The 27,570-nt window shown below is 43.2% G+C and overlaps 2 protein-coding genes across 5 annotated transcripts; one reads left to right on the top strand and one right to left on the bottom strand.

Moving 5' to 3' along the window:
* Positions 1 to 57: 57 nt before the first annotated feature.
* Positions 58 to 13,679, bottom strand: si:dkey-94f20.4 (synembryn-A). Of its 4 annotated transcripts, none has more exons than XM_061095519.1 (18): positions 13,567 to 13,679; positions 13,081 to 13,267; positions 11,381 to 11,522; positions 8,166 to 8,360; positions 7,426 to 7,487; positions 6,447 to 6,541; positions 6,303 to 6,350; positions 5,430 to 5,447; positions 5,237 to 5,326; positions 4,539 to 5,152; positions 4,137 to 4,272; positions 3,817 to 4,005; positions 3,473 to 3,567; positions 1,604 to 1,766; positions 1,410 to 1,505; positions 1,139 to 1,283; positions 704 to 983; positions 58 to 466 (listed from the first exon to the last, which is right to left on the bottom strand). In XM_061095519.1, the coding sequence occupies exons 3-18, from the start codon at positions 11,383 to 11,385 to the stop codon at positions 325 to 327; spliced, it is 2,373 nt and encodes a 790-aa protein (XP_060951502.1). In that variant the 5' UTR covers positions 11,386 to 11,522; positions 13,081 to 13,267; positions 13,567 to 13,679; the 3' UTR covers positions 58 to 324. The 4 variants fall into 4 exon arrangements, with proteins under 4 accessions (XP_060951502.1, XP_060951504.1, XP_060951505.1 ...); XM_061095521.1 differs by having other exon boundaries at positions 1,616 to 1,766; positions 13,567 to 13,678; XM_061095522.1 differs by lacking the exon at positions 5,430 to 5,447.
* LOC133028325 (transient receptor potential cation channel subfamily M member 4-like) lies at positions 13,059 to 27,536 on the top strand. The gene is made up of 28 exons (XM_061095518.1): positions 13,059 to 13,360; positions 14,771 to 14,832; positions 14,949 to 15,126; positions 15,441 to 15,621; positions 16,683 to 16,852; positions 17,216 to 17,393; positions 17,820 to 17,884; positions 17,976 to 18,209; positions 19,605 to 19,707; positions 19,785 to 19,906; positions 20,087 to 20,380; positions 20,493 to 20,594; positions 21,244 to 21,372; positions 21,487 to 21,616; positions 21,771 to 21,916; positions 22,148 to 22,260; positions 22,400 to 22,516; positions 22,713 to 22,762; positions 23,183 to 23,421; positions 23,593 to 23,708; positions 24,071 to 24,203; positions 24,298 to 24,472; positions 24,599 to 24,764; positions 24,849 to 25,030; positions 25,222 to 25,354; positions 25,437 to 25,509; positions 26,675 to 26,768; positions 26,874 to 27,536. The coding sequence occupies exons 1-28, from the start codon at positions 13,304 to 13,306 to the stop codon at positions 26,903 to 26,905; spliced, it is 3,774 nt and encodes a 1,257-aa protein (XP_060951501.1). The 5' UTR covers positions 13,059 to 13,303; the 3' UTR covers positions 26,906 to 27,536.
* The last annotated feature ends 34 nt before the right edge of the window (positions 27,537 to 27,570 follow it).

The following is a 27,570-nucleotide window of genomic DNA, read 5'->3' as shown; positions in this document are numbered from 1 at the left end:
AGCCTGAATAAAACTTAACTTTAAAACATTTATCTCACAAAATGCCACAACAAAGAGTAAGATTTCAAGACTTTATTAAAATATTATACATTTTCATCATGTTATCATGACCTACTGTCAATTCAGAATGCAATTCTTGACTCAAACCACCGTGACCTTAAAACGGTTCTATATTCTTCTTCTTATTAACTCAAATAAATAAAATCACAAATAGATTTTTACATAATTTCTTGAGTGCCGTTCCCTAAACCCTTTACTTTCATATCAAATTGAAGAAACGGAATATTTACCGAAAATAATTAGATTAAGGGAATTTGACATGTTTCAGTTTTTCTTTTCTTCCTCTGCCTCTCCGTCATTCTCTGACTCAGACCTCATCTCCTCACCGAGCGAATTCTCCCTGAGGCCCGACAGTGGGACCAGCTTCCCCTCCGAGTCCACTCCCATTGTCTGGATGATGTTACTTCTGCAAAACACCAGGCGGAAAAAGAACTCAGAATTTTACCATTGTCGAAAATACCGTTTTGTGTTTCTCCTTTAACTTTAACAAAATAAATAGGTTAATTGAAATAAAAAGGAAGAAAACAGGTTGATTCCTATGAATATATCTAATTTCTCTTATTTCCTCCCTTTGTTGGTTTGTATTTATTACGTTTTAAGTTCTCCTGTTTCCCAAGTCAAAGTCTTGTGTGGTTTCACTGACCTGGACAGCTTGTTGAAGAGCATCATCAGGGTCTTGGCCTCCTCCTCCTTCTCCTCCTCCGTCATGCCCTCCATGGGGTCCGAATGCTCCACCTCCACCCGGCCCGTCACAGGGTTGATGCGATCTTTGACCTGCCGGTACTCCTCGGTGTCAGAGTCGGAGTCGCTGGAATAGCGGCCGGCAGAGCTGGACATTCCGCGCCCCTGGCCGCACAGCAGACCCCTGGTGGCCAGCAGGCCCGCTGCGTTGCCGTAACCTGTGTACTTGACAAAACGCCTCACTGGAGCAGGAGGAAGAAGAAAAGGAAGAAGAAGAGGGGGATAGGGGATGACGGAGGAGAACACAAAAATGTAACTATTTTTTTATCTTTATGCCCAAACATGTCAGTTTAATGTCTCTCATTTATGCGGAGGAGGTGATCAGGTCTCGTTTTACCGTTTTCCTTGCAGAGGACGAAGAGGAGGTCGGCAGCACAGTGTTTGACGTCTGTATCCAGGTGAGTCATGAGACGGATCAGACGATTCCTCACCGTGGAGCCTTCCTCTGGCCGGTGTGATACGTCCGTCAGAGGAGGCAGGATCTAATGATCGAGATCAATTATAATTCCAGTTGTTTCGAATATTTGAAAAAAATTATAAATACTGGGTTCCGATATTATCAAAATGTTGTGAGGAGGGAAATGGGCAGTTTAAGGGGAGGCTATTACATGTTTCCTGATGTAGTGGCGTGTTTCCCTGTGGGCCCTGCAGCTCTCTGTCAGCAGATTGAGGATCGGTGTCAGCTTCTCTTTGATTTTATCACCCTGAGGACCAAACAAGTTACAATTTTAAACTTTAAAACTCAAAATCAAAAATCAAATTCAAAAGTGGCCAAACATCTTAGCCCCTCTCTCTTTAAAACCTTATCCCTAACCGACTCGAGGCGTCTCTCCATGAAAGTCAGCAGGATATGCACACAGTCCATGTTGACCCCCGGGCACTGCTCCGAGTCCGGATCCTGAGGAACCACCAGCAACACGTCGAGACACTGGAGGGGCAGCGCTGACAACAGGTTCACTGTGTGACTGTGGCAGTGAGAGAGAAATTAAAACGCTGTATTATTAAATACTGGTAAACACAAAACTATAGTAACTTGTAATATTACTGCTAACATACACTGATTATATCCACCAGGGAGTGTGTCTTCAGCCAGGTCTGTTAGTCTGGTTGTAAGAAAGATTACAAAAACTACTGGATGGATTACCACTGAACGTGATGGAAGGATGTGATTAGAAACAGGAGAGAGCCCATTTATTTTGGCTGCAAATCCAGATCAGATCCTGGAAGGTTTTTATCATTTTCCTTTAACATTGTGAGATTCCTTTAACATTGTGGAAGATATTTATGAAACTGATATTTGATACTGAACACTGATATGTGTGGAAATTGGTGCAGCTTGATTTCTTTCAGGGAACTATTGGGCCTTGGCTGAGGTTTGCGATCTTCTCTCTACTTCTTTTTAAACTGAAATAAAGTTAAATAAAAACTATAAATATGAGATAATATGAATGGCATGAGTGATAAAGTTAAATTCATTGTTATTATTTAATTCCCTTCTGTCCTTCCTCTTGGTTCTCACCAGGGGCGTTTCTAGGTTTCTGAAAGATCCGGGGCTTAGCCCAGGGCCAAAACGTAGCTGCGCATGCAATTTTTGAAAATAATAACAAATAACAAAATAAACAATGTATGCAGTTTATTAATACCAATGGTAAAAATATAGATTTTCACAAACTTCCCTGCGTCTTAACAAAAAAGTGCCTCATTCATAAGCACCAACATTAAACATTTCGATAATAAATGAGTCACAGTCATATATGTATTCTTCACATATTTGTATTAGTTTCACAATAGTAAACAATGTCTGAAAAAGTATACAATGCAGAAATGCAGAAAGATAAGATGTTTAAAAGGCAAGAGCCTTTTAAACATCTTATCTTTCTGTAGTCATGCGTTTGTCTTTGTTCATTTATTTTCTTCTACAGTATATCTGTCTTTACTTTACACTTTCCATATTGTGTATACTTGTACATTTGTCTGTGTATTATTAACTGTTACTCTACATGTATTGTCTTTCTTTGTTCATTTCTTGTTTGTAGTGAACTTTTTATTTTCACTCGTTTCACTGTTTCTTGCTCCTTTCTTTGAGCACAAGTGGGTATCTCCTCGGTTTGACTTGGGCAAACCGGTCAATGACTTCACCATGGTCTAAGCCACAAAGCGCATCCTTCTCCACTGCCATAATAGCCAAATGATGTAGCCTCTCCTGGCCCATGGTTCTCCTCAGCCAGGTGTGGACAGTCTGGTCCATCACACTACTAGTCATTAACGTTAGCTAGCTAGAGCATTCTAGCTGCAGACAAAGTACATGATATACATTTGCATTCAATTATAACATTATATACATTTACCATAAGTAAGGTTTTCAAAACGTTTACAGACATTTTAATTACTGACATATAATAAAGACATTGTGAAATCTAGGGCTTGTGCTCACTACTCACCTGTTGTAAACAGTGAGAGACTGGCTGCTGAAGTGTACTGACGCACTTGTTGCTCTGTTCTCGTGCGGTAAATGAGGGGCGTTCAAGGACCGTCGGAAAGTCGATTTTTTTTCGATTTTTTTTTTTTTTTTTTTTTTTACCAAAAAATTAGATTCGGGGCTAATCAAATTAGATCCGGGGCTTTAGCCACCGAATAAAACAGCCTAGTGACGCCACTGGTTCTCACTCACCTCTGCAGCTCATCAGTGTCGTTTGACAGCGTACACTTCCTCATCAGGCAGAGACGCAGGATGGCCACCAGGTGTCGGTAAAGAGCCGCGTTATCCTGAGAAAGGAGAAAACAAAGAGTGCAGATTATTTCTCTCTTTAAGTGCAGTTGAAAAGGGGGGATGACACTGTAATAACTAACTAACTATGGTAAAGAGTTTATCTTATATCTTCATCAGAACATGTAGATTCCATGTATTTCATCAGAGAGAGGCAGGAGTGACTGTATAGAGTCTCTTTCCTCTTCCTCCTCCTACTTATTTCCATCACACCTGACAGGTTTATCACAGCCCTCTTGTGCACTGACCTCGCTGGGCTCCTGTCTGTGGCTGCTGTAGGTGATGTTAAAGAGGATTTTCAGTATCTCTATGACACGCTGGGAGGCTTCCAGGGAGATTGGATTTGCCACCGGCTGCAGCACACACTCGTACTGCTCCTTCCACTGCACCTCCAGGCCGCTCTCCAGGGCCGCTATGAGGACAGGCACCCCGCCCTCCTGGAGGAGTCAAACAAAGATGAGTGTGAGAGCAGGACGAGGTTCCTGTCAGTATTAGAATAAAGTGACGGTGGATGGATTTGTTGCAGTGGAATGATCTGCCAGCTTTACAGCCAGCAGGGCTTCGTTACCTGCTGAAGCTGAGTTCTGAGCTCAGGCCGCAGAGCAGTGATGAGGAACATCAGGCGTAGTTCGTAGAACTGAACACTGGAGGGAGATGAGGTGCTGACACTGGTGGACAGACACTCCATGAGACCACTCAGGAGGCTGATGGGGGAAAAAACAACAGTTGTTTAGAAAATATGTTGATTTGTACAGAAGCCAAATGAAGGGATACGATACATTATCTCTGAGGAACTGGGCACACATTAGTCAAAGCCTGTGCTGTCTATTTATATCTCAGTGATAAACTCACAGGCCTCTGAAAACAGGAAGGAACTTGTTGCTTAGACAGGAAACATGGTGCATGCATATACAGTATATATATATATATATATATGCACGTGTAATGTTGGACATAAGTGTGAGCCCACCTGAGAGCACTGAACCTCTGCTGTGCCCAGGTGCTGTTGTACACCACGTTACACAACACCTTCATGGCCTCTTTCCTCAGAGCCTCCTCTCCCGACTCCCTGTCCTCCTCCTCCTCCATCCCCTCCACTTTGCTCTCTCTGCGGTCCTTCCTCCCTCGCTCCAGCACCTTGTGATGGGTGCTGCCTCGGTGCATCTCGTTGATGCTGGGCCTGTGGCTCCCCATCAAGCTGACGCTGTCCACGTCCCCGCTGTTGACGATGCCGTCTTCACTCTTGGCGTCCTCGTCTATGGCCGAGCAGTTTTCGCTCGGGTCGTTGGCCTCGGCCTCTGCGTCGCCTTCCTCCTCCTCGACATGGGTGTGCAGGACTTTGGCCTCAGCAAGGGAAGCGATGATGTTGTCGTAGAAATCAGAGTCGGGGTCGCAGGCTTCATCGCTGGCATCGGTTGTGGTCAGCCCCGCTAGTTTGGCCAGAGTCAGCAGAGCGTTGTCGGTCACCAAGGGGCCCAAGATCTTTTTGTCCCTGGAAAGGATCCTCAGGGTGCGTAAACACACCCTCAGCAGATGATATTTTCCTCCTGTTCTAATAAACCTCACGAGGACAACGGCTAAATTCTGAGGAAAAGGGAAGCAGACTTTTAGTGAAACTAAGGAGCAACTGACAATGTCTGTGCAGCAGGAGATGACGGCGGCTGTAACCTGTCTGAGGATGAAGCCACGATCCTCCTGGTTATCCTCATCACAGTCGGAGTCAGAATCAGCGTAATCCCTCACTTTATTATTCCTGAACTGGAGCAGAAAAACACAGGATAGATAAGTTCCACACTTTATTTCATAGAACGAAGTAGTTCAAGGTTAATGAGCATCACAGAGCAACACTAGCAGCACTTACCTCTTCTAGTTTTCTTTGCTTTAGGATGTGAAGGTCCGATTTGATGCCGAAGACAGAAAAAATATTAAAAGTTCATATTTTACAAGAATCATCATCTCTCTGAGGTCATTCACACAAAGCTTCATTCAGCGCTACTATGCTTCCAACACACACTGTGAGCAGAGCCGTCAGGGGCCAAGAACATGTGGCATGCCCACTAGAACCGGGATCGGACCAGGGACCGTCTCGCTAGTGGAAGACACGCTTTATACTTCCGGAGTCATAGTGGCCTATGTAGTTTTTATGAAAATCCCTCATAGGAAAAACGAATCAAATTACGTTCTATTAATTTTAATTTAATCATATATAAATACCAGCTGAATTGAATTCTAATAAATTGGTTAGACAGACTTTTACATTTTATTATTTTGGTATTTTTCCTCCGGACTGCCTCTAACATCTTTAAGCTCTAAAATAATTTTTTTATCAGCCAAACCTTTCAGGGAAGTCAGGGCTGATACATTCCTTATTTTTCAGGACTTTCCCTAAACCCAGAAACTAGAATATGGGGTCTCCTTCTCCAGTGGCTGCAAGTGCCTGAGCTGACTGTGATGAATAGATTAACGTGCAGGACGCTGGTCACTCAATCACTCTGCCTGTGCTCAATCTGCCTGAGCCTGCGAGGAGAGAGGATCAGGGATACAACTGATGCAGCAGAATTACTAATCACGGACAGACTTTGTGGAAGAGGGGGGTGGGGAGGGAGGAGAGGGAGGGATGACAGCGTATGAGGTGGAGAAGTAACACAACGTGAGGTTTAATCAAGGAACACTGGGAGGACAGGGGACAGGACTGTAGCTTAGTCAACAGGAGCAGGCAGGTAAACCGACGTACTTTCCTCCGGTCCCGCTCCTCGGCGTCGAAGAAGAAGCACTGGGCGTACTGTGGGGGGGCAGAGAGGACGATGAAAACATGAGTGTACCGTGCAGCAGTGTGTTGTCAAGATGTGAGGACGTGTGAGTCTCTGTGTGTACTCACCTCTTTGTTGAACCCCTGCAGCTGAGTCTGAACACCGGTCTCATCCCCTTCCTTAATGCACAGGATAATCCCCTCCACGTCTACATCCATGGTTCCTGCACACACACACGCACGCACGCACGCACGCACGCACGCACGCACGCACGCACGCACGCACGCACGCACGCACGCACGCACGCACGCACGCACGCACGCACGCACGCACGCACGCACGCACGCACGCACGCACGCACGCACGCACGCACGCACGCACGCACGCACGCACGCACGCACGCACGCACGCACGCACGCACACACACACACACACACACACACACACACACACACACACACACACACACACACACACACACACACACACACACACACACACACACACACACACACACACACACACACGCGCACACACACAGGGCCATAACAAAATTAAAGTTACACAACAATGATGATGGTGATGACAGAGCTGATCCAGTATCAGACACTTCAGCAGAACATGTTGCTGCAATACACTAAATACACAAGTAAAGGGGAAATTAAAGAGAAGAAAAGGGTTCTGTAAAACACTCGTCATCCCATCACATCATCATCACAGTGACATTGGTTTAATCACTGTTTCCTGGCTGATTCAAGCTGAAATCTTTATCTTTTACACAACAATTATCCATATTGAATATGTTCTAAACAACAGAAAATGGACATCAAGATAAAAATGTGTATATCACTCACATTATTATTATTATAGTTTAAAGACTGATTTGCCCCCCTGGCTAGTTAAAGTTGTAGTTTTAAAAGAATGACAAACACAAATCTTTAGATAGAGTATGGGCTACACCTCCTCACTGTGCTTTGTACAATGCATAAGCAATATATCTATATACAGTCTATCCTTTGTTATATTGCCAATAAAAGAAAAATACATGGTGAAGATTATTGATACTGTTTCCGGAAAGACTTTCACATGGTATGTGTTCACACTTACCTCCGTCCGTTCTCTCTATCAGCCAGGTGTCGTACCGTGCGTGTGCCAGAATCACCTCCAATCTACCCAAAGTGCTCAGTTCAGCGTGTTCCTCTGCGTTTCTCGGTCCACACGTGCAGCGTTCAGCATTTTAATTTGGTCACCTCACTTTCCAATCGTCCTCACACACTCACTCTCCCTCACACTCTCCCTCACACTCTCTCACTTTAATCCAGGAGTGATGCAGTAGCCGTGGAGTGGTTATGGTTATAATCCACTAATGGACTCTGGGCTTATATCTCTCTGTGTTGACCCTCCGACCTTTTACAGGTTTTCCAGACGGCCGCTGCACAACTCTTTCTCTCTCTCTCTGTCTCTGTCTGTCCAGCGTCTATCTGTTTCACTCACCGCTGCTGATGGCCGTGGAAACACTAAAAAACCCATTAAGAATTGGTTTTAATTTCGCTTCTCTAGCTGTTGCGTAACCACGTAGGAGCTCCTCTAAGCTGGACTTGAAAAGCATCGCTGTGAAATGTGTTTGCAAAGTCGTCAGTATGGTTTACAGCTTAAAACATGTGGATTTGTATTAGGTCAAATCCTTCATACATGGGAATGTACAGTGAATCAAGATGTCTACTCCCACAAGATGGAGCTATTTATGGTGCAGTCATTTCATTCAGAGGATTATTAATCTCTTGCACAATACAGGATGTATGTAACCGTACAAAATGTAAAGGGTTTTTGTTCACGGCGAAGCTTACCTAGTTTCTACTGTCTGAAATAGATGTGTTACAGGCTGGTGGCAGAGAGTCTTGGGTGACCTGAGAAGCTGAGAACTGTGAGAAGATGATGTGCGAGTGACAGACGGGCCTTCCTGGCAGGATGCTCTCTCTTGTGCCCAGTGGGCCGAGGAAACAGGGCAGAGAGGCTGAAGTGGCCGGCTGGTAGCCGCGGGCCTGCAACAACAACAGGATGCGCGTCAGCGAGAGCGGGAGAAAAGTCAGAGGAGTTCTGTGTTCTCCTGGAAGCAAACGCATATTCCCTCCAAGACGAATTGGCCGCTTGACATATCGGATATCAACAAGTCAGAGCTACAAGGGGGCGAAGGACCCTCGGTGACCTTTAACAACAAGCATTGTTCCTGACTTACACAATCCAGGACTGTTGTCTTGAATCATCCTGACCCAGACTCATCTCGTGACTCGCTGTCATAACACCTGGGACACTCAATACTGCATGTAGCCTTAACTCAACTCCCCACTGTACGTTCTCAGGGTCAATCCACTTTGATGAAGCTATTTTGGACAGAGTGTTGATCTCTTTGTGTATTTGTATCCCAAACGATAAGCCCAGAGGATATTATATCTATATATTTTATATCATGGTAAATATCTAAGGTATGAAGGATGTGAAATAAATGTATTTAGCTAAAATATTTTCATTTGATATCTTTCTAACTTCATATATTCATATATAGTCATTTTTACACTTTGTTTATACTAAAGTAATGACTAAATTTGCTATGTATTTGTTATCCTCTTGAATCCTCATGTGTTTCGATTGTCATTACTTTGCTTGGATGTCTCATCTTCACTCGGCCCTGTGACATATTTGCAGAGTTTGACTACAAGACTGTTTTCACATTCATCTGCAGATGAGGGAAGATTTCTCTGTGCTCGTACGTGTGTACTGTAAATAGGAATTTAAGACATGTACCTGTGATGTGAGATAATTTTGTGTCATCATAATTCCCAAGGATCCAAACTTGGTGAGAAACATCATATGTGTATGGAGACATGTAGTTTGAGTAAGCAAACACACACATACAATAAGATAATCTACGTTATGACCCCCCTTCCTTTTTGATACATTTGCTGTATTTCTTTTTACCTTAGTTTCTTGTTGCTATTGATGTGGTTAAGTCTAGTTCACCCTCTTATTTTATTTTAATAATAATAAACTAAAATGAGTGCCCTGCGGCTGAAGGCCTCCGCCAGTCGGTGCAGTTTCTGTGTACATATTTCTACCTACTTTTTCCCAGATTCATAGAAAGGTCACTTTAACATTTACCTTTGACGGTTGTAACATAATCCCTTTATCTTTGAGTCCAAGTATTTTTTAACCATCATTTTACTGATTTGTTCAGTTTTATAGTTCTCCTCCTCCCTAGCTGCAGGATTATTTTATGTACAGTAAGTACACTGAGAGCAATGTGAACCCAGAGTCAAACTCCTTGTATGTGTACACATGCTCAGACAATGAAGCCGATTCAGACTCTGCACATGTGACTGTTGTTCCAAGCTATTGACTAGAGTAGTTAATTTATACTTAGGATGTATTTACTTGGGTTTTAAAATGATTCCCTGTTTATATTTTTGACCAAAGTGACCAATTTACTCAAACCCGGCAGCAGCAGGTGTACAGGAACTGGTTCAACCCGAGGCTGTATATATTTTTAATCCCTAATAACTGTCTGCAGACCAGTCGTAACATCTCAGAGGAAATTATTCATCAAACTACGTGTGAAATCAGTTCTTAATCATGGGAAATAAAAAGGTTTCCTCATCATATGACTACTTATGCTGTGGTGTGCATGCACGCCAGTGATGACTCAGTGCTCTGTACTCACGCTGCCCAGATGGCAGTCACAGGAAAGGATACACAATAGACTCAAGAGAGGAAGTCGTGATTTAGTGAGAAGAGAGGGAGGCTGGGAGAAACCGTGTGGAGGCTGGAAAACATTAAAAGTGACACCGGCTCCCCCGTGGATTTACTATCTTATGAAAAGATAAAGAAATTATGGGAGAACTTCCTGAAAGAGATGTTCACATGTGCCAATCCTGAAAAGCTCATTATTCCTTATTTCTGTGAGCAGGGGGACATGTAAACCCATAAACCAAAATAAAGTGCAATGACTTGATCAAAACATATTATCCTTGAGGTGAGGGGTAAGATCGACCAGTTGTTTTTCGAACACTGTATTTAATTTGGGGGGTGGGGGGTGGGACGAAGGACATTTCAGGAACAAACATATTGACGGCCAGAGTGACTCAAAGGAAAAAACCCACAGGAAAAGCGGCAGCGATAAAAAAAACGCCTGGAGGAGAATCAGGGTTATTTTGGGCCCGCCGGGCTTCCTGCAGGTGATGGAAATGAAAGAATGATTTTCTGGAACAATTGCTCAGCAGCAAGTGGAGTGAGGGAGAGGAGGGATGGAGGAGGATGTGTGGGGGGGTGGGTGATGGTGGAGCAGAGAGCCAACATAAGAATCAATGTAAACATCACACGAGGTACAAGGTCACTTTGAGTATAAGTACAATTCTGCGTATGGTTAAATAGATTGTTTATGTTAGTATCGCAGCTCGTGTAAATAGAAGATAAAACTGCCACCCAGCCGGTGATTAATGAGTTGGAGTGGGTCGGAGCGGTGTGATGACTAGGGACGGACACGCCCCCACCACCCTGCCATCCCACTATAAAGGACCAGATGTGGAGATAGGTGACAGGAGACAGGTTTGAGCATCTCAGCAATCTGCAAAGCTCTACAACTGCTCATCTGGATTGATGGTTCACTCAAACAGCCACAGCAGGTTTTTACAGTTTCTTGGTGGTGAGTATCATTCTTCATTGGTGTTATTTCTAATCTGATAAGATCTCTAAAGCTCATAATTAACGTGTTTATTCAATTTTTGGGATAATGTCTAATGTATCTGTGTTTTTATGGCTATTATTCTGTTTTTAAGAATTAAGAATAAGTCTGTTGAGGATAAATGATTTTCTGCCACAGGCCAGTGCGGAATGGAGATAATTGTTCTGCTGCTGCTGACTGTGCCTTTGACTGCTGCCTCACCATTAGGACTGACTGAGAGGTAAGTGATGAACTTCACTTAACACACTTTTAGGAAGGCGGAAATAAAAGCTTCCCAACAGATCAGTTTCCCTGCATCTTATATCATCGTAAATCTGAGTTGTGTACCTCATTCTGTGGGATCCGCAGGTCAGACACTGTCCTCTCCGGGGACGCTGTCCAGGCTTCAGGGGTGAAAAGGTCAGAGGACACACGGGAGGAGCATGTCCCAGCACTGAAGATCATCCCCTTTCATTCAGAGGACGATCGTCTGGGCCAGGATCCACCGAAACACAAGTACGAAACCGCAGGGAAATTTAAAAAACATTCTGCGAAAACATTCTCATGTTATGAATCATATTATACTGTAACTCCTGGAATTAACTCTGACTTCCACCCTATTTCTCATCGACAGCATGGCGCTGAGGTTACGCCCACGACGCACACCTCAGCGTGGCTGCCAGCTCGGGACGTGCCAGCTCCACAACCTGGCCAACACATTATACACCTTCAGCAAAACTAACGGTAAAGAAGAGTCGAAGAAGGCCAACGACCCGCAGGGATTCGGCAGATAGGACCGAGAGGAAATATTATGGACTGAGGAAGTGGAGAGTTCGCAACAGAGTCTACAACCAAAATATATCTCTCTATGTTCTCACTGACTGGTACTTATATGCGTGGGAAATAGGCCTAACTATAGTATGTCTTTTTTAATATATGAATTCTTCAGTATTTAAATGTATTGTACAATCATTATTTAATATTAATAAGTATTGTGGGGTTATAGTTTTTATATGCTTGGATTTACCTGCACGGGGCCTATAGTGAACCCTAAAACAATGATCGCAACTTTGGGATCACATATCAGAAGTTATATTGGCCCTGCACGGTATGTTTTTGATTTGATATCTTATGCAGAAAAACTGTCTTCATGCAAAGTATAAATAAATGAAATTGTAAAAAAAGTCTGCAGTTCATTACACTCGAGGTGCGGAGCTGATTGAGGCGTTAGGTAATCCAGGCTTTGCACTGTGATATTTTTAGGCAGCCATGACAGCAGGAAACACACAAGTCTCCATGTGTCTGTCGGCTACAGTTGTGTCACTTCTTATGTCAAGTAGCAATTTAAAAGAAAAACTATTACTGGTAATCAAGCACTTTTCAGGTGTAAGAATTGGTGTTTTTCAAGTAAAAAAATACTAGAAATTAGTTTACATGCATATAAATATATATATGTATATATAATATATTTATTCCATATGTAGTCCAAAGTGTATATTATGTATATATTCTCTATATTTCAATTTGTTTGCATATTTTATTCAATTTTATACTTTGACATGTTCTCTTGGCTTCCTCATTCTGACTGATCAGCTGCTGTAACAAGTGCATTTATTTGAGGTCATTAAAGTTTATCTATCTATCTGTCAGTCTCTCTCACTATTTATGTATATCTATCTGTCTATCTCTCCGTCTATCTATCTATCTATCTATCTATCTATCTACCACCTACCTACTTTCCTATCTACCAACTTTATTTCTTCCTTCCTACTCACCTATCCTACTTCCTGCCTTCCTACATACATATCATACTTCCTACCTTCCTACATAGCTATCCTACCTTCCTTCCTTCCCTCCTACATACCTATCTCCCTTATCTCGTCTTAAAATCTGAAACCCATGAAACGTGTATCCTTGGCAGTGGGGTCCAGCTCTCTCCACAGGCAGCAGGTATGTGTCTTGGACGTGGCCCCACCTTTCCTCCCACTTTTGAAGGGAGGCTTCCACAACTCTTGTCTGCCTCTCTCTCTCTCGCACCACACCCTCACCTGTGCGACTTTGTGTGTCCTGCTCCGGTGTCTGTGGCTGCAGGAAGACAAATGAAGTCTCCTTAGATAAACTACACGTCCACTTCAGCTGCGAACACGAGCCTTCTCCTCCGGAGGAACATGACCAGGAAGGAGCCCTGAAGTCTTCTCCTCCCTCTCTGTCCGTCGGTCTCCCTGAGACCAACAACTGCAGCAAAGGAAGGAGAAGAGAAGAAACAACAACATGAGGGACACACAAGGAGGAGTAGGAGGAGGAGGAGGGGGGCCAGTGAAGGACCAGGTGGGTTTCAAACTTTCCATTCATGGTGACTTTCGAGACGTCTGGGCAAAGAACATTCTAGGGAATTTAAAAAAAAAAGTGGAAGTTCGTCTCAGTGGTTGTGAGTCACGACGAACACACACACACAGACAGACACACTGACAGACACACACTGACACTGACTCACAGTATAGTGTGTTGCACAAGTGTGTTGTGTGTAAACATACGTGTCGCTCCTCTGTGATACTGCTCATGTCTGGTCGGTCGTTGACGTCGCGCAGCTGTTCATGTCCGAACCGCGGAAGTGAAGCTAACGTTAGCATCGCTGCGTCAAACTTCTACAGCCGCAAGCGTTTTTTTCTGACGTACGAGACTTTAGCGCAACTTTCTGAGACGTGCTGCGTTTCTCTACGTTCCATTTCACCTCCTGCACTCTGTTAGAAACTCTGAAAACTTCACTCAAAACTTTTCCTTGTAACGTGCAGGGGGAAATAAGGAATTAATAATATCAGGACAGATGAACACTAGAATTAAACTCTCATTTCAATCAACTGCTTTATTTATGTATTTGTTTGTTTGTTTGTTTATTCGTCCTTCTTTCATTTTCTCCCTAGTAAACGTGGGAGGACATTTTCTTAACATTTCATTTGTTTATTTATTATTTTTTAGCCTTCGTAATTTCTTTCCCAATATATTGTAAAGACATTCCTTGATCTATTTATTTATCTATTTTAAATTTGTTTACTTTCTTCCTTCCTTCTTCCCCGAATAACGTAAGTAAATTACCTGAAGAGATGTATTTATTATGGTTTTATACCCAAAAGGCGTATACTTTTATACTTTAGGTTAATATATCATATTATGTATACTTTGTTACAGTTAAAGCTAACAAGTTCCCTTAAAATAAAATAAATAAAACATAACATAAAAGTCGCAGTTTCACTCCCATGCACTGGTGTAACTAATAACATAATTATGGTAACATGATTATCCCTTTCAAAACAGTTGTCTGGGGATTCATCTATTTAAGATAACTATATAATTTTAAATTGTTTAAGATTTACTATTTACAGTGTCCATTTGATTTCAGAGTTCTGAAGAGATTCAGTGTCAGTAGGCAGGTTTGTGGTTGTCTTGCAGACCGAAGATACCTACGTGCCCACACACACACGCATGTCCACACACACACATGCACACAAGATGATACTGCAGCACCATGTCAGAAGTCACACTCGGGTGTTTAGGCTCAGCGTAACTCTCCAGCCCATCATCTGGTATTTCACAAAGCCATAGTCATCATTTCTCATTTGAACAGAATCCCCAACACTCTTATTTCCAGGCATACAAGGTCAGGGTCAGAAAAAAACGTCTTGAAAGCATGATGGTCGTCACGTACAACTCAGTTTACTAACCCGCTTACATTGTTTTCAGAGTTGGATCCCCAAAATCATAAAGAAAAGAGTGTGCTCCACCTTCGTAGAGGATTCGTTCAGGTACTGTGAACTTTGCAGAGCACATTTTCTTTCTGATAATAATGTCTCTCTGATCACTGTGCTGATGCATCACAAGATTTCTTCAAGTCGCTGTATTACCTTCTCACCTCTCTCAGTAATGGGGCCTTTTGCCAGTGTGGGGATAAGAGAGAAGTCCACGGCTCTGTGGCTCTCGGTGACTTCTTCAGCACGGCGATCGTCAACCACTGGGACAGCGCCCAGCACTCGTCTGAGTACCCGACGGATGCCTTTGGAGAGCTGCAGTTTGCAGGAGCCAGCAAGAGACATAGCTATGTGGGTGACATTCTCCGGAGGGTTTATTGAACACTTAATTCCTACAGTCTAAGAGTTCCTGATTCAATCTGTAGTGGTTGATTTAAAGACAACTGCTAAACAAATAAAAGAACTGTGGTGTGTAACCTTTAACCTGCTGCTACACAAACACCATGCACTGAGATCACATATCTGTACTGAGAAGCTCTGTTGGAGACACCTTCAGCATGATATTGTACAAAGAGGATCAAAACCCTTAATTTGTTATGTCTGAGTTTGTCTTTTGTCTCATGTTCCTATTTTAGAAATGTACAATATACACTTTTTTCTCTCAGTTCCTACGCATGTCATGGGACACCCCTGCGTCTATGGTCTACACCCTGATGACGACCCACTGGGGCTTGCCACCGCCCAATCTGGTGGTGTCTGTAGTGGGCGGCGAGGGAAGGACAAAGGTGAAGACTTGGGTACGGGAGGTCCTGAGGCAGGGACTGGTGAAAGCCTCACAAAGCACAGGTAAACGCACAGTGAAAGCAAAGGGGGAAGTAACTAAATCAACACCTCACACCCTGCTACAGAAGTGGAACAGAGGTTGTAATCCAGTTAACAGTGTTGTCGAACCCACGTACGCGGTTTACTTTATCTTGATTATATCAGTGAAGCCTCAACTTGTAGAGCAGTTTGTCAGAGTTGAGCTTATTTTGTCTTGATTTAATCCAATTGTTCCCTTTTGAAGTAATTGTTATTACTGACGTAGCTTATTTTTTGTGTGATTAATTGTTTTAAGAGATACACATGTTCTGAATGTTTTTATTTGAGTGTTTTGGGTTTTGTACCATTTCCCTTGGGCTTGTGATCTTCACTGGATCTTCTCATGATTTAAATCCCTCTGAAATATGTCCACATGTCTCAGAAACGGACAAATGTATATTAATGAATCAACGCTTTCTTGAAATTCACGGAACTGACTCATTGAACTTATAACAGGAAGAATCCAGCCGTTACAAACTGCAGCACCATAAAACCTCACGGCTCCCTGGGGTGCGATCCTAATTTAGTCATACAATGGCTGTTTCCGGCTTCTGTGCCAAAGACTGGTGGCACACTGTGATCCTCATCATCTAAGGTCACTTCAAGTAGCTGCTCTCGCTGTGGCTGTGGCCGCGGATCAAAACAAAAACATTCGGGGGAACACATGAACTCAAGGGACATGACTCTGGTTAACACTCAGCTATTTGAAGACACGAAAGAACTGGACATAGAAGTGATGAAAGCACAAATTTCTCACGCTCACAGGTATCCGTTCCCTAAATGTGCCTGATTTTTCATCAAGATCCATGAATTGTTTTCCTGGCAAATCTGTGAAAATGTCCCATAATGTTAATTTAAGTGATGAAAAAAAATCCTGGATCTGCTGCCTGATCCTGATTGCGGAAGTTTAGTGGTGACCCGATAGTATTTAAAATTATATTTAAAATTCAAAGACTTGGTGAGATATGACACAGATGTTCTGGAAATTTGAAAGGTTCTGTCGAATACATGTTGTCGAGGCTGAGCAAAAGTTCTCCCCCCCCCAGGAGCATGGATCATGACGTCCGGCATGCGTGAAGGAGTGGGGAGATGTGTCGGGGAGGCGGTGAGGGATCACGCCACCGCAGCTTCGTCCGGCTCCCTCAGCAAGGTGGTGGCGCTGGGCATCACTCCGTGGGGCCTGGTGCACAACCGGCAGCAGCTGGTCAACCCTCAGGTTTATTATTTTTTTACACACTGTTTTACCCTCTAAGAAAATATCTCGTTAATTTCTCATGTACAACAATCTCACTGTAAAATGAGCATTCTTATCAATTTCGTTTTAGGGGAATCACTTTAATTGGATATATTTATACTTACCTTAATCTTTAAGGGTTTAAAGTAAAAAAAAAGTATATATTCTCCATCTGGACGACCTGAAGTCCTGATTAAATTGCTTCGATGTTGCTTTGGTATCACGTCCTATTAAAACACACTAAGAGTATCCACTGAAATGCAGGTATCCATTGCACTGCAGCTTTTCACAGCTATTAGAAGACAGTGTGCACTAACCCACTTTGGGATTCTTCTTTCTTTGCAGGGCAGCTTTCCTGCTAAGTACCAAGTCCAGAATACGACCCGGGACTCCTGCTGCTTGGACAACAACTACCAGGCCTTTCTGCTGGTAGACGACGGGAGCGTGGAACGCAGAGGAGGTGATACGGTGTTCAGGGCCAAACTGGAGGACTACATCTCCCACCAGCGCACAGGCATCTGGGGTGAGAGTCACACAATCTCATCCACTCTCCAATTGTGAAAAAAAAGGAAGTAGGTGTAAACATTTCGGCTTTTGTTGTATTGTTTGTCCCCTGAGATTTCTGGTAGAACTGGATGTGGGCATTCAACCTTGATTTTCAAGCTATTTGAGCCTCTTGTGCTGATCTCTCTTCAATGCATGCGATCCTCTGGAATCCACAGGATGCATGCCACTGCATGCCACTGCATGAGTCTGAGACACGGCTCGTCAACATGTCAAATCAAGCAGAGATTTGTCTTAAAGATTCCACCGGGTCTTCTTTCTGTGTCTGTGCTGTCGCTCTGCTCTTGCGAAAATATGCAGTTTGTTTATTCTAAGTTTTGCATTAAAGGAAATCATTTAAAGATGCACTATATGAGTTTGTAAAAGAATGCTTGTGTCTCTGCAGGCAGCGGCAGCATTGACATCCCTGTCCTTTGTATGCTTGTGTCTGGGGAGGCGAGCATGCTGGAGGTACATCACAACTCTTAATGATCAAATTAGTTAAGTTAATTTATTAATACTAATACTATTTATTGAAATGTATTTTTCTGACTTCTGTCAGAGAGTGGATCTCTCTCTGAAAAACGACATGCCCTGGCTGGTGCTGGCCGGCTCAGGAGGTTTGGCCGACTTCCTGAGCGACGTCTTGGAGAACCTGTCGTCGGCGCCCGTGGTGCAGTCCTCCAACGAGGGGGATGGGGAGGCGGCTTCCAGCGTGGACCTGAAAGACCGAGTGGCCGAACGGGTTAAAAAGTATTTCCCTTCCGAAGTGGAGACGGACAAACTTGTCGAGCGAGTAAGATCCATTCACCAAGAGATGTGTGATTATCATGCGGTTACTGACACGCAGAACAGGAAAAGGAATTCCAAGGGACTTCTTTCCCTTGTCTATTCAGGAGCTGGTGTGTTGTTAGTTTGTTCTGGCTTTGTTCGCTTCAAATTATATTTATGGTCTCAGAGGTTTTCACATGTTCTAAGTTGCAGTTTGATCTGTTTCAAGACTTAGATTTTTATGATTTAAACAGCCCTTCTTGCACACCTCCTCAGGGCAGGCTCACATTTGTATCCCTACTGTCGTTACTGCTCCAGGAAGAAAATTATTGCCCTGTGCACCTCAGGCTCCTCACAAACTCCTGTTTTCAGTTTGTCCCACATTCCTGAAAAACATTCCTAGATTTTACTCATTTCTTCTTGCCTCTCCACAGTTAACTCACTCCCAAGCAGAAGTTTGTGTTCAGGTTTAGTGTTATTTTTACGTCTGAAATATATTTTAATTAAAGTTTCTAGCCAACAACATTCAGTCAAGTATATTTGTGTGATCTCCAGAGGACACAAGTCATCAAAATCCCAATAATGCACCAGAAATCTGCCTCAAATTACCAATCTCTAATTTCCAGATTGCAGTTTGATAAGCAGCAAGTGTCTCTGCTCAGTATCTTTCAATGAAAGTAGTGAGTTATTGAGAAAGAATGGCCATTCTACATTCCAGAATATAATTCACTATATTAATTTGGCAGCGGCGCCCCACAAAGTCAATAAACAGAATTGATAATAGTAGTAGTTTCCTCAAGTTCTTAGCTATAGCCATCTCTACTACTATATCTAAGTAGTAATTTAAGATGTTTTGGACCATCACATCAATAATAGAGCTTTGAGTTACTTTATTTAAAAAAAACAGAAAACAACAAGGCTGCAATATAAGTCCTCAGTCTATAAGCAGTGGGTTAAAGAGGCAATGTCTGTATCAATAGAAGTAAATACATATATTCAAACACTCTGACCTGAGGTGATACACATTTCAGCAAAATAAATGTTCTTTGCTTTATGCCCTGTAACTATATTTACAGCTGCTGAGCTCATCATTCATTACCTTTTCATTGTCCTAAGTTTTATTGAGACAGTAACGTAATCAGTGTGTAAAATCCAGTAGTGTTGTAATTTGGAATCAGGGACTGATCGAAGTCACAGTTTCATGTTGATCCTACTCATTTCTTCTCATTAATCCTGGTCCTTGAGTTCAATGCTCTGATGAGACCTTGAAATGTTTGATATCCTGCTCACTCAGCATCAGGCCATACACGTACTGATATCATGGCTTTGACTGTACCACCCTCATCAGTATCTTTTCCCCGAAAATAATGTCCTCATTTCAAACATCCTGTTTTTCTGTCTCCTTATTCTGTCTCTTCAGGCTCTGAGTATCTACCAGAACAGAGATATGATTACGATCTACCACGGGGAGCAGGAGGCTCCAAATGACTTTGACACAGTCCTGCTCAAAGCATTAGTCGGAGGTAGATATACCTAACTCGTAGTTTACAATTGTTTACATGGCATAAGTTTTAATTTGGCTGTTTGTGGTGTTTTTCAGCCAGTAAGCACCGTGCGTCAGTGGATGGCAGCCCTTACAATGAGGAGCTGAAGCTCGCGGTCACGTGGAACAGAGTCGACATTGCCAAGAGCGAACTCTTCAATGGAGACATACAGTGGAGGGTAAGAGGAGGGGGGGAGAAAACATCAGATGATACATTCAGAGAAATAAGACCGCTCTTAAGTAGACGCAGTAGTTTAGCGCATATTTGATCAAATAAAATAGTTTTGTTGATGCTGTAAATATTTTAATTGACCCTGTATTTAAACCTTCCCAATAATCAATTAACTTCACCCAATCAGTATGAAGACTTGGAAGACTCCATGACAGACGCCTTGATCAATGACAAGCCTCAGTTTGTGCGTCTTTTCACTGAAAATGGCCTCAACATCACGGACTACCTGACCTACGACCGGCTGGAGAGTCTGTACCGATCTGTGGCCGATGGCACGCTCCTTTACTATCTGCTGCAGCGCCAACTCCTGGAGCGGCAAGGAAATGCAGCTCCCTCTTCTACCCTGTCGAGTCAGCAGGATTCGCCCTCCAAATTGGACAAGATGAAGCGCGGGCAAGGGACGGAGATCAGCCTTTTTGAGGTTCTTCTTTATAGCTTTTTTATCATCCCTCTAGCTTTAGTGAAATTGAATCAGTAATCATTGGAAAGCATCTCACATTTAACTTGTCATTCTAACCCCCCTTTTGTCTCAGGTGTCAGGAGTCCTGGAGCTGTTGATGGGTGACGTCTGCCAACCGTTCTACTTCGAAGCTCTGGGTTTAGAACAGATCTCTTCCAAGAGGAAGGCACTCAGGGTATGCTCAACCTACGAATATACAGACATACGCGGGCAAGGGACGGTGATCAGCCTTTTTGAGGTTCTTCTTTATAGCTTTTTTATCATCCCTCTAGCTTTAGTGAAATTGAAATAATTGGAAAGCATCTCACATTTAACTTGAAAGGGCGGCTGTGGCTGAGGGGTAGAGTGGTCGTCCTCCAACCTGAAGGTCAGTGGTTCGATCCCCAGTCTGAACCATCTGCATGCCGAAGTGTCCTTAGGCAAGATGCTGAACCCTCAATAGCCCCACATAGAATAACAAAGTGCTGCAAGAAGATGCACTGTATGAATGTGTGTGTGAATGGGTGAATGTGAAACTGTACTGTAAAGCGCTTTGAGTGGTCTTCATCAGACTAGAAAAGCGCTATATAAATACAAATCCATTTACCATTTACACTCAGTGGCCACTTTATTCAATTGAAAACAATCCATTTCAACAACTCAGCCATAAAACAACCTTTAACAACAAAATGGAAATTTTTGTACAAGTTCTTGTGATGGATTGTTTTTTAGATTTAGTCCACCAGGTTGATCTCAAAGTAAATAAATTCTGCTCACAAGTGTCACTGTAACCTTATCACCTTCGACTCGATGTCCTCTAAGTGAATCTTTCTCCTTCCTCCCAGCGCGTCAGTAAGCTGCTGCGTGGCGACTGCCTGTATCGGAATAAACGCTGCCTCTACCCCTGGGCGTCGCTCTTCATCTGGGCTGTTCTGCAGAATCGCAGCGAGATGGCTACGTTCTTCTGGGAGATGGTAAAACTCTGAGCTGACACTTACTGAAACCACACATAAGCCCTAAAGATCATTGTGTTTGAACTGAGCCCCCCCAGTACCAGTTTATCTGATTTCCGTCATTGTCTGTGTCAGGCGGGGGAGTCGGTGCTGAGCGCTCTGAGCGGCTGTAAGATCCTGAGAGAACTTTCCAAGCTGGAGACTGAGACGGACAACAAGGTCTCCATGAAAGAGTTGGCCCAGAGTTTTGAGAACCTGGCACATGGTGAGACCTCGAATATGTCATCTCCTAAAGTTCCATTAAACAGCGACTGATTTTTTTTTTTTTAATTTGCAGAAAATAATGCAGTTACATTAAGTTTAACATCCATTCAGTCACTTTTGTAATCCCTGCATGTGTTCTCTTCCCCGCCCCTCAGACGTCTTCAGCTCTTGCTATCGGAGCAATGAGAGTCGCTCATTCACTCTGCTGATCAGGAAGTCTCCTGTTTGGGGGGGTACGACCTGCCTCAAGATGGGCATGGGCGCTGACGCTCGGCTTTTCTTCAGCAACGACGGAGTACAGGTTTGTTTTATGACGAACACTTCGAAGACAACAGTGGAACAAGTCGATGCTTCTTTGCAGTTTAACCACTTCTATTAATGCTCGGCCGGTTTTGAATGTTAAAGATAAATAAATCACCCCCCCGTTGTGCTCTTCCTCATATGGGAATCTGCTGTAGCTTGTTATATGATGTGAGTTGTTGTTATAATACATAAATAATAAATACCCCATAAATGGTCTCCCCTTCTCCAGTCTCTGTTGACGCAGATCTGGTGGGGTGACATGAAGAGGAACACAGAGGTGTGGAAGCTGGTGCTCACGTTCTTCTGCCCCTTCCTCTGCTACACCAACTTAATCTCCTTCAGGTAAAGTCCACGTGTACCACACTGTGATTTTTTTGACAACACTGTTCTTTGTGATGAGTATCCAGAGGATATAGATTTCCCCACACAAAAATGCCTGTTCAATAGAGTGTTATCTCTTTGTTAAAACTTTGCAACATAGGAAACACGAGGACCAGCAGCTAGAGGAGGAGGGCAAGCCTAACGAGGACGGACAAGGACGGGACAGCGACAGCCTCTACGGCACCACCGTCTTCTCCTTTTCCGACATCAAGCACATGTAATACTCCTACTTGCACGACTCAGGGGTTTTCTATAGATCATCAGCTGTGTCAAGGAGCCGGGTTTTGATTTTTTTTTATCATGTTAATGCAACTGAATGGATGTGTCGGATGCAGCTTTGAATGAGAACCACTGCTTTGTATGTGGTGTTGTGATTCCTTAAAAAATGTGTTGTGTTGTTATTGTTTCACCAGTGAAGCTACCTCACAAGATGCAACCACTCCGAGGACAGCACACCTCAAAGGTGGGTCCAGGACATCTAACGCAGGACTCACACGTACACGTAACATTAACGCTTGAAGGTGGGCGTGCCAGACGCTTGATGCTGAACTTCATTACGAAGGTTTCCTGCTCAGGACGCACAACATAGCCGGCTTTTCGTGCTAACGTGTTGTGCTAGCTGTCAATGCAGTGTTGAAGGGATTCACAGAGGAAATCAAATTCACAACCACATGAACACACACCAGGTGCCTCTGCCTCTTCTGTCCAGACTGATTTTGATGTCTGATGTCAGGCAGGACCTTCATTTGCATTGAATTTGATTGATTGATAAGTTAACGATCAGCATTTCCGTTGTCGCCTCACGCTCTGAGAAAGTAATTATTTCCTTCAGCTGTTCCGACTGATCGGCCGCTAATCCAATGTCCACCGACCTTCCTCACAGGCATACCTCAGACTCCCAGGCCACCAAAGCGGCCGTTTATCGTGTCGAGATGGCGCCAGTTCTGGTTCGCACCGGTCACCTCGTTTCTGGGCAACGTCCTGATGTACTTCCTCTTCCTCCTGCTTTTTGCCTACGTGCTGCTGGTGGACTTCAAGCTCCCTCCGCCCGATGGTCCGGCCGTCACCGAGTACGTGCTGTACTTCTGGGTGTTCACCATCGTGTGTGAGGAGATCCGAGAGGTGCGTGCGAAGAGACGTTTAATGGGACGCTTCCTAGTTAATGAATCAACTTCACCTCTAACAATTGTGAAAAAATAAGGAGTGAAACTAAAACAGTGTGTGATCTATTAAACAGTACATGACTCAAGTTTTAAGAAACTGATCTGTTAAGTCTGTGTTTTCTTCTCCAAGACTTTCTTTTTGGGGTCGCTGAGTTGGCGCCAGAGGATGAGAGTTTACATCCAGGATGTTTGGAACAAGTGTGACCTCACCGCCATCTTTCTCTTCATCATTGGAGTAATCTGCAGGTGTGATGATGCACAGAAAATTAATATTGTGTTTGCACCTCTGTCACTGTTTGTCTGTCTGTGTGTTCGCTAGTAGGATTATGCAAAAACAGTTTTTTCAAATTTCAACCAAACTTGGAAGAAGGATGTGGTATGGGTCAGGGAAGAATCGGGAGTGAATCCAGGATTTTCTTTTCTCTGTCTTTAACATTGTGAGGTTGTTTATTTTTTTTCAACGATTTCTCTGTTTTCGCTTATATTGTATATTTAGATGATGTGGAAAAGCATCTCTGCATTTAAAATATGCACATGTTGTTATTTAACAAACTGGCCACTGGGTGTCGCTACTACCTCAGTTTATTTGCTTCACTCTGTGCCTTTAGGATGTTCGACAAGACGTATGGATATGGCCGGCAATTCCTGTGTGTGGACTACATGGTGTTCACCCTCCGCCTCATTCACATCTTTGCCATCCACAAACAGCTGGGGCCAAAAATCATCATTCTCAGCAAGATGGTGAGAGGATGCATTCAAGCTGACATGTTACTAATGTCTAAATTCAATATGGCAACTCAATGACAACCAAAGAATACTGATTTCTCCTCTTCAGATGAAGGATTCCTTCTTCTTCCTCTTCTTCCTGATGGTGTGGCTCATGGCGTATGGAGTAGCCAACCAGGCTCTGCTGTATTCCTACGACCCGAGCCTGGATCGCATCTTCCGCCGGGTTTTCTACAGGCCGTATTTGCACATCTTTGGGCAGATCCCTGTGGAAGAGATGGACGGTAAATCTGTGTGTGTGCATGGTGCAAATAGAAGAAAAATGAATTGTAATAGTTTCAAACCACTGTAGGTTATTTTATTATTTGACCTATTTTTATAAGTCACTGTATTTTTTATATCTGTTCCAGTTGGAAAGCAGTGGGACATGCCCTGCACGCACAATGCGACATTGATCCAGGGCGGTGCTGAGCCATGCAGGACGATGTACAGTAACTGGCTGGTGGTGATTCTGCTCGTCGTTTACCTGCTCGTCACCAACATCCTGCTCATCAACCTGCTCATCGCTATGTTCAGGTAAAAGGACGAGGAGACGGGTGTCAACCAATCTGTCTACATGGCTGAGCAACCCTCATAGTAACTCTGTTTGTGTTCACTCAGCTACACCTTCAACGAGGTGCAGGCGAACAGCGACATCTACTGGAAATTCCAGCGCTACAACCTGATTGTTCAGTACCACTCCCGTCCCTCGCTGGCTCCTCCCTTCATCATCATCTCTCACATCAATCTGTTTATCAAGAGGATAATCCGCAAGGTGCCCTCCATCAAGATCCACCATTTTGGTCAGTGCTACAATAGACATCTTTAAATTAATATAGTGAAGTTATTACACATTAATTGCTGATTTGAAACCAGAAATACAAACTTAATATTTCTGCAACAGCCAGGATTTACTGGCTTGGTTCAGGAAGCACTGTGGTTAACCTGAGCTGAACAAATCTGATGTAAAAACCTGAATCTCTCTTTCTCTCAGTGTTGCAGCTACGAGGGAAAGTGGCGAACAGGCTAATGACGTGGGAAACCATTCAAAAGGAAGACTTCCTCACCGCTCAGACCAAGATCCAGAAGAGCAGCGACTCCGAGAGGCTTAAACGGATGTCGGTCAAGTGAGTGCACCTACTTCCACCTTCCCACACGTTAGCAGTGAGATTCATATTCTTTTACTGAGGTGAACGTCTCCTTTTTCAGAGTGGATGGCGTGATGAAACACCTGACTGACACCAGAGACGTTGACCACAGGCTAAGGGCTCTGGAGAATGAGGTATATTTTATTATTCTTTTGCCATTAGTCGTCATACATATAAAGTGGTGTTAAAAGACTCCAGGGTTAAACTCTCCATCGCTATAAAAGACAAATAAAGATAAAAGACATATAAATACTAATGGTCTTTTTTGACCTGCCCTCTCTGAGTAGCTGTCATTTGAATACACCTCATAATCAACAAGCAGATATAAGAGTTATGCCATCTCATGATTTGCCAGGAAGCAAATTTCCCAAAATGTCAAGCTGTTCCTTTAAGTTAAATTTTAAGATTTTATTCAACTGTGAGATATTCTTTGGTTAAATTCATTGATATTCACTGGGACTCACATTTATATTCTGCTTCTCTCTATGTGTCCCAGAATGAATGCAAATGTAGTTTTAAACTTAAATCCTACAATGTGACTGTAGGGATGTACAATACAATAAACAGTAAAGGTTCTCCTATTGACCTTGGCCTTTCCCTCAGGTGCTCTAAGACACTACTGCAGTGAACATTCCTTCTTCCTGAAACTGGAAAAATGTCCTGTAGTAATTGAACCCTGAGGCTGCACCACTGCTGCTGCACGAGGAGCCGTTCACCTGCTTATTCAAAGTTTGCTGATTCCTGACTCAGAAGCTTGAACTGGAGAATCTGTTGCGGTGAAGGCACCTGTTGTTGTGACCGACAACGTCAATTACATTGATGAGTCCAGAGCACTAATCACCTGTTTATTCAAAGTTAATTAATATTGAACGTATCTCGTGTCCAAATTTATAGTTATGGTCTGTATTGAAAAATGGTCTGTATTTATATGGCCCTTTCTAATCGTGATGACCACTCAAAGCTCTTTACAGTACAGTCATCAGGAGCAGTTTAAGGTTCAGTATCCTGCCTAAGGACCCTTCAGCACGCACAATAGGGTCAACTGGGATTGAACTACCGACCATCTTGATAAAGGACGGCAGCAGCACAAATCTCTGCCTGGTTGACTGACATCTCTCAGTGGATGTCGGCACACCACATGAAAATCTGAACTACTTCTCCTCCCAGGGAAGGGCTCTCCCACCCATGACCTTACTATCACAATCAACAACTCTGTGATAGCCCCCACCCAGACCGCAAGGAACCTGATGGTTTAGAAATGACAGTTTTCTAATGTACAGTGAATTTTCTTTATTTCAGATGGAGTATTGCTCCAGCGCTCTCAGCTGGATTGTGGACACGTTGGCTCAAAGCAACACGTTTAAACCTCATCGTCCTCCACCTTCACAAAGAGGTACCTCCAAATTCCAGAGCATGCCTTCACACAGCTCTTTGCATGTTGTTTAGTCACGTGTGTGTTCGCTGCAAGATGCATGATTTTGCTATTTTCTCTGCACAGATGTGTTCCCTTCTTCTGCCAGTTCCACCTGATTCAGCCAGCCTGGCCGGTGCGTTCACTTGCTCCACATGGTCAGTAAAAGACGACAGTGAAAGACCAGTCTTGCTGCTCTTCTGCTGTGTTCAACACTGGATTCATTTAGCAAAGATTCTCAGTGGTTCCTCAGTGGAGAGAGAGAGAGAGATGTCCTCACTTCCTGTTACAGTACAAAGTTAATGGAAAAGGTTACGTTTTAATGTGAAATTCATCTCATGTAATGCCAAAGTCAAGTGCTTGTATTTATAATGCGGTAGGAGATATTTTATGTATTTAATTTGACATTGGTGTTAAAGCTTTATTGGTTATTCTGTTTTTAAGGTTTTTATAGAGTTTGATATCATTACAGTGAAATTAATAATACTGTTTACAGGGGCACATTGTATTAAGTTTGTATTTAGTTATAGTTGATTTTAATCTTAATAATAATTGGAGAAATCACGTGTGGTGTTTCTTTTCTGTCTTCCTTTTAATTTTCTCGACAACCGCTCATGTGGTTGACGATGAATGACATTGTTCAGATGAGCGGTTTTCCAGAATTTTCAAAGACAGATTTCTCCGTTTGTTAGTATGGTGTTTTTGTTTTTCTGCATTTGTGATCATTTTCAATAAACTGTATGTACAGTATATGTCACCTGAATTCTTTAGCAATAATAGAATA

The sequence above is a fragment of the Limanda limanda genome, chromosome 21 (genome assembly GCF_963576545.1).
Source record: "Limanda limanda chromosome 21, fLimLim1.1, whole genome shotgun sequence".
Classification (NCBI taxonomy): domain Eukaryota; kingdom Metazoa; phylum Chordata; class Actinopteri; order Pleuronectiformes; family Pleuronectidae; genus Limanda; species Limanda limanda.
This window is presented reverse-complemented; position numbering and strand designations above follow the sequence as displayed.

Coding starts and splice junctions, on each gene's coding strand:
- si:dkey-94f20.4 (XM_061095519.1), bottom strand. Junction 6,351..6,446: donor TGCAGGGGTTCAACAAAGAG/GTGAGTACACAC, acceptor GCCCCCCCACAG/TACGCCCAGTGCTTCTTCTT. Junction 984..1,138: donor CGTCCTCTGCAAGGAAAACG/GTAAAACGAGAC, acceptor CTCCTGCTCCAG/TGAGGCGTTTTGTCAAGTAC.
- LOC133028325 (XM_061095518.1), top strand. CDS start 13,304: ATGAGGGACACACAAGGAGGAGTAGGAGGAGGAGGAGGGGGGCCAGTG. Junction 21,373..21,486: donor CTACGTTCTTCTGGGAGATG/GTAAAACTCTGA, acceptor TGTCTGTGTCAG/GCGGGGGAGTCGGTGCTGAG. Junction 23,709..24,070: donor ATCATTGGAGTAATCTGCAG/GTGTGATGATGC, acceptor CTGTGCCTTTAG/GATGTTCGACAAGACGTATG.